This window comes from Saimiri boliviensis, chromosome 12, assembly GCF_048565385.1.
Source record: "Saimiri boliviensis isolate mSaiBol1 chromosome 12, mSaiBol1.pri, whole genome shotgun sequence".
NCBI lineage: Eukaryota > Metazoa > Chordata > Mammalia > Primates > Cebidae > Saimiri > Saimiri boliviensis.
In genome coordinates, this window is record NC_133460.1 from 101780742 (window position 1) to 101787367 (window position 6626).

General features: G+C 52.5%; 1 protein-coding gene across 1 annotated transcript in view; it reads right to left on the minus strand.

Annotated features, from left to right (window-relative positions):
* PDZD8 (PDZ domain containing 8) overlaps positions 1–2297 on the minus strand; it is a 99532-nt gene extending 97235 nt beyond the window's left edge. The window contains exon 1 of the mRNA XM_003922161.4: positions 1221–2297. Within this exon, the coding sequence (XP_003922210.3) occupies positions 1221–2089 (869 nt within the window). The 5' untranslated portion in view covers positions 2090–2297. The remainder of the gene's footprint in view (positions 1–1220) is intronic.
* Between the last annotated feature and the right edge of the window lie 4329 nt (positions 2298–6626).

Genomic DNA, 6626 nt, shown 5'->3' on the forward strand with positions numbered 1-6626 from the left:
TTTACAAAAGAAACAGCACCTTCCACTCTGCCTATAGCCCTAAGACTTTCCCCTTCCACTCCTACAATATTAAAACAAGATTCAGACACTACTCAAAACTGTATACCACAAAATGTTAAGCCATCATATGCTGGAGGGCTTTAAAAAATTAAAATCACTACCTCAAATTAAAATACAATCTGTACAGTGACTTCAGGTACCTTGAGAGGAACTCACAGTCGCAGAGAGTAAATGCTTGATGGGCAGAGTCTGGATCTGTGTTCCAGAACCTACCCAAAATGGGCAAATGACATTAATACAATATATAAAGTACACTCTGTACAGGTTCCCAACTCCTTTCCAATCTACTGTGGAAAGTATTCCTGTGCCTGGTGTGGCAGCTCACGCCTATAATCCTAACACTTTGGGAGACCGAAGTGGGTGGATCACTTGAGGTCAGGAGTTCAAAACCAGCCCGGCCAACATGGTGAAACCCCATCTCTATTAAAAAATACAAAAAAATCAGCTGGGCGTGGTGCTATGCGCCTGTAATCCCAGCTACTTGGGAGGCTGAAGCAGGAGAATCGCTGAACCCGAAAGGCGGAGGTTGCAGTGAGCCGAGATCCGGCCACTGCACTCCAGCCTGGGCGACAGTGCCAGACAATGTCTCAAAAAAAAAAAAAAAAAAGGATTCCTTTGCAAGAGCTACCAACTCTGCTTTGAAAGATGCCAAAGCATCAAAGCAAAAGTGGCTTGCAATGCAAATATCACAGACCTGAGCTCTGAGCACACCCCTGATGCGTGTACCGTGTCCAGGAACAATTTCTCTGCGCGGCCAAGGTGATGCTGCAGAGCCAGTGACGCGGCTGCCCTCAATGCAGCAACCACATACAGGGAGAGTTTCTCGACAGTCCCAGCAGCGACTCCTGGGGATTAGGGCAGGCTTCCCTTCCATTTCCAATATGCTGCTTATAGAAGCAAGCGCTTCTGCCCACGTTGACAGCATCTTGAGCCCCCATGAACACACGAAAAGGTTTCCAGCTCCTATCAAAGCCGTTCGGAAGCAAAGCAAGTGTTCACTACTCGCCGGGATCTAGGGCCCTGTCCAGGGGGGTGGGAGGATCCCAGAAGCAGGAGCTGGGACAGAAACGAACCTTTGCCCTTCCCAACCCGCGCAGCCGGCAGCGTCCCGCCAGGCCGGGTTCCCGGCAGCCAGACCCCCTCTCCGACCTCCCGCTCACCTGATCTTGTAACTGGGCAGGGTGTGCTTGCGCTTGATGATCTTCTTCAGCTGGTTGACGATGATGGAGGTGAGCTGCGGCATGGGCCGCCCTTCAAACTGGGAGCGCACCTCGAAGTCGATCAGCGGGTCTTCCACGAAGGAGAAGAACCAGTGGGTGAAGGGCACGCGCGTGAAGACCAAGCGCAGCCTCCCCACCACGCGGGACAGCTTGACGAACAGGTAGGCGGACTTGCCGAAGACCAGGTCCACGTCGATGGCCAGGTGGAAGCCCCCGTTGTACTCCACCTCCGCCTCGAAGGCCAGCTCCTCGGGGCAGGCGGCGGGCAGCGCCTCCCCCTCGGGGCCGTCGGGCTCCCCGGTGGCCGAGGGCACGACGGGCCGGACGAGCCGGATAGTCTTGATGAAGGGCACCGTCTCGCCCAGGAACACGTCCCGCAGGCTCAGCCCCTCCAGCAGGCGCCCGGCCGTCTTGGTCTGCAGCAGCTCCTCGAACTCCACCTTGATCTTCTTGGTGACCCAGCGGCGGGTCAGCGCGGTGTCCCGCAACTCCCGGAACAGGAATAGGATGGTGGCGTTGAGGAAGTAGCAAGTCTCCCGCGCCGGCGGGGCGGGGGCTTCGGGGGCCGCGGTGGTCGCGCCGCCCTCAGAGGCCGCCCTGGAGGGCTCCTCGTCCCGGCCGCCGCCATAAAGGTACTCCCTCAGGGGCAGGCCCGGCACCGGCTTGATGTAGCGGAAGCCCTCGCCCGCGCCGGCGACCTCGTCCGGCGGCGGCTCGGGCTGTCTACGGTACAGCAGGAGGAACTGGGCGAGGAGCGTGAGAAAGGAACCCAGCACGGCCGACGCCAGGATCATGAGCAGCAGCCCCATCCCGCCACCGCCTCCGCCCGGGCTCCCGCTCCCGCGCCCACAGCGCCGCTTTCTTCACGCCGCCGCCCCCGCTGCCTCCATCTTGAGGACATCGGGCGGCGGGGTCCGGGCGAATGGCTCCGTGGGCCTCGTCCAGAGGCTCGGGGCGGCGCGGCGCGGCGCCGGAGCCCGCAACGGCCCGCGCCTCTCGAGACGCTCCTGAAGGGCCGGTGCTGCTGCGGCTGCGGCGGCGGCGGCGGCGGCGGTGGCGGCAGCAGCGGGGTCCGGACGGCGCCTCCCTCAGGCCTCCGCTCATTGGACGAGCAGCGCGTGACGTCGGAGGCGTGCTCGCTCCCGGCGACGTCGCCCAGCGGTCGGCGCCCGGGCGCGCGGACGCGGGTCTTCCTTCACCTCTTTGCCGCCCTTCCAACCTCGCTCCCCCCACCACGCCAACATTCCAGCCCCCGCGGCGCGCGCGCCGCCATCCAAGTGACCGTCACTTCTGGAGCTACGGTCTGGATCTGGGAGGACGGCTGGGGACGCGGGCTGGAGGATAAGGAGGTCAGGCGGAGCGGGCCTGACGCGATCCGGATGCCGATCCTCCAGTTACCCTCGGCTGCGCCCATCCCCCGTCCCTGGCCGCGGTCCCCGCGGTTACCTCCGCAGCGGCTCGCCCATCCTGCGGTGTGCTTCTCCCACTCGCGCCCCTCACAGCCCGGCTGGCAGCGGCGCTTTCCCTGCGGGCAGCGCCGCAGAGGATCCGAGCGGACCTTTCACACGCTTCCCGAGCCCACGGCGAGAGGGGACCCACTGCCTCAGAGGCCGCCATCGCGGACCGGCCGTCCCCCCGGCAGACGCTCTGCGTCCGCGGAGGGTGGGCCCTGGGAAGGAGGGACGCAGGGAAAGGGCGCGCCACGCGGACTGACTTTCCCACCGAGGTGGATCTTCGAAATTTCAGGGAGGAGGAAGTTGCAAGGACAGCCGGGAGAAGAGATGCAGAGTGAAACGAGTTTGCTAAGTGATTGGAAGATGAATATGCGACTCGCCGTCAGTCTCTGGTTAAGCCTGTAGTCCATCTGTGAGGCAGTTGCTCACTGTCAGCCCCCACCCGTTTGACAGATGCCAGTCCTGGTGCAGAGAGCCTGGGGAGGTTGCGTGGGGTCGCAGAGTGGAGCCTGGTTTATCTAACACTAAACCCTAAGCTTTTGATCACTACTCTCTGCCGTAACACAGAAACTGCTTCAGTTGCAAGGAGGCTGGTGGGTTTCCTGGTGTTCAGGAAGGAAGAGCTGGGGAGGCGGATTAGGGAAGGCGTCAAGGAATTCTGCGTAGAGTAGCACCTTAACCAAAGCCACGGAGTTAAGCGAGGTTGCCCAGCAACAGCGATACTCCTCACGCCCTCTGGATACGTAGAGGTTACATCATAAAAGCTTATCCCTCCAAGCACTTGGCGCTCCAGTCCTGCAGGAGTCAGATATCCCATACCTCAAGGCCAATTCTGGCTGTACCTAAGTAGGGCGCCTCTCTACCCCTTGAAAACATCCAAGCCGGCGGGGCGTGGTGGTTCACGCCTGTAATCCCAGCACTTTGGGAGGCCGAAGCAGGTGGATAACTTGAGGTCAGGAGTTCGAGAACAGCCTGGCCAACGTGGTGAAACCCGGTCTTTACTAAAAATGCAAAAATTAGCTGGGTGTGATGGCGCGCCTGTGTTCCCACCTACTCTGGTGGGTGAAGCAGGAGAATCGCTTGAACCCAGGAGGCGGAGATTGCAGTGAGCCAAGATTGTGCCATTGCACTCCAGCCTGGGCGACAGAGCAAGACCCTGTCTCAAAAAGAAAAAAAAGAAAAGAAGAGAAAAAGAAAACCTCCACGTCAAGGATTCTCTTTAACTGTAGGTGATTCTACCACGACAACAGCCCTGACCCAGCTGGGACAGGCACAGAACTTTGGAACCAGGCCTATCACGCCTTACTTATTCATTCCCAGGTGTGAAACCAAAATGGCTTCCATTACTACGAAGACATACAGACAGGTGTCTGCTGAGGAGCCATGCTCAAACCACGGCTGAGAGTTTTCGGAGCTCTTGGCAGCTTCTCTTCTCTGGTCACCTCTGGCTCCTGGCCTCTGCTTCTGGGCTACTCTCTGGGTTCTACCCTTTTATGAATTCCGCCATAAACCTATTTATAACATTCATGGACCATTGCACATTGTAAATGTTACAGAAGCTGGAGGTAGGGTGGTGTGAAAGAGAAGTTATTTACATTCCTGAGATATAAAGCACACAAACTATATTGATCCATCCCGAGTCACAAAATATTCTTCACCCACCTCCCTCCCCAGCAAGGAAAGTTTGTGGTCTTCATGGGAATGAGTCCTCAGTCTCTTCATCTTGCAGACTCCTTTCTTTTCTCTCCTCCTCTCACTATTCCTCAGAATACCTGTGAGAATCTCAAATCTTCTCAGTTTGTTTTACAGAGTCATTGCATTCCACAGAAAAATTAGGGACACACTTCAAATCCATGAAGAAGCTCAGCAAATCTTTTGGGAAGATAAAAATATTATTCTCCCTTGTGTGAAAAACGACCAACATTGATTAAACACTAATAATAATAATATGGAGAATTGACCATGTGCCAGGCACAGTGTTAGGCATGTTATTTAGAAATATTTAGATATGTTAAACATTATTTAGAAACCAAAATGTCATCAGTTTTTATAAAGTCAAATGTACAGTCATGCACCACGTAAAGATGTTTTTGGTTAACAACAGACTGCCTATAGGATGGTGGCCCCATATGATTATAATACTGTAGTTATACTATGCCATTTCTATGTTTAGAGATGTTTAAATACACAGAGACTTACCATTGTGTTATAATTGCCTACAGTATTCAGTACAGTAACATGCTGTACAGATTTGTAGCCTAGGAACAACAGGCTATACCATATGGCCTAGGTGTGTAGTTGGGTTGCCCATCGAAGTTTATGTAAGGACACTCTATGATGTTTGCACAATGATGAAACTGCCTAAAGATTGACAACTTAGTTCTGTTGTTAAGCCACACTTCACTGCATCTGATACTTAAATTAGGAGATAGTGCTCTCGATAATATTGGTGTTAACATGCCCTTTATTTTATGAAATGATACTATATTGATAAAAACTTATTTGTTTTACTGCTATTTCCTGGAAGAGGATAAATCCAGCAACTCCTCCCTTTTTATCTTGTATTAATGCTGGTGGTTCATAGAAACTCAAAGCCTGAGAACCACTGGCCGCAGCTCTGAAGATCAATGATTCTGAATAGGGATTTAAAGGAAGCAGTTGTGCTTAGTCTGCCTGCTGACTTTTTAATGTGTTTTAAATGACGTCATTGAAATTAAGCTGCCCCAATAGCCTTCATGGGAAGTATCCATTTCAAGGTTAAAGTCAGTTGAATACTGGAAGATGGGCTGCATATAAGACATTCTCACCAACTAGAGGTATGCTTGGACCCCTGCTTAACTATCAGTCATGTGTGATGACCACAAAAAGATAATGGAAAGTGTGAGTAGCAGGAAAGCAAATTTGATTTTTTGAAAGATGTAAAATAATCCAAATATAGTAAAATAATCCAAATATAGCAAAATATGGAGTGAAACATAGAGTTTATAAGGTTTCTCTAACAAATGATACATCATCGAACCATTTTGTGAACTGGGAGAACTCAAATTCAACAACTATTTTTTGAGCATCCAGCAAGCACCAGGCTCCAGGGATACTGAATGAACAGGTGTGCCAGGCCCAGGTGGAAGCAGACAGGCATCTGCATAACTCTGATGATAGCAGATAATGCTCTAGTAGAGGCACACGCAAAGTACTATGGGAGCAGACCCTTCTGGTTCAGGGACAGTGACAATTTATTGCAAGGAACAGCAACTACTTCAGGCTAACGTAACTAAAATTGGATTCATGTTAAGGATGCTGGAATATCTCTAGGAACTCAGCTGCAAGATGTTCATAGAAACCAGAGTGAGAAAGCTGTCTCTCAGTCTCATTTCATCTGCCCTCACCCCTACCCAGTATCTTATCTCTGCATCTCCCTGCAAGTTTGTGCCATTTTACTCCAGAAGGCTCTTGGTTTCTACTCCCCCGTTACCCTCAGCACACAGGTGCTTTGGAAGGCACCAGCTCTCTGTCCAGATCTAGAGGGTCCTATGTCTCTGATGGCTAATGTAGCCTGCTAGCTCAATCTCAAATGCTTAGAGAGAAATCTCCAATTAGCTGTGCTATGCCAATAATTTATGCCCAAGGAGCTTCCCTCTTTTGGGCTGCTGGTGGGTGGGGCAACTTCTTCAAGGAGTGGGAAAGGATTGAGAAGACATGATGGGCAATGCTAGCTGAATAGGGGATGAGAGATTAATTCTTGCTGGGGAAGGTGGGAGGCTTTTGGGGCAAATGGAATTTGCACTGGCCTTTAATGATTAGAAGGACATTCTAATTAGAAGGAGACAGAAATTCGGAAGTTGGAAACCCAACAGTTTAGGGAAATTGAGACCGGAATTACTAGAAGAAGGTA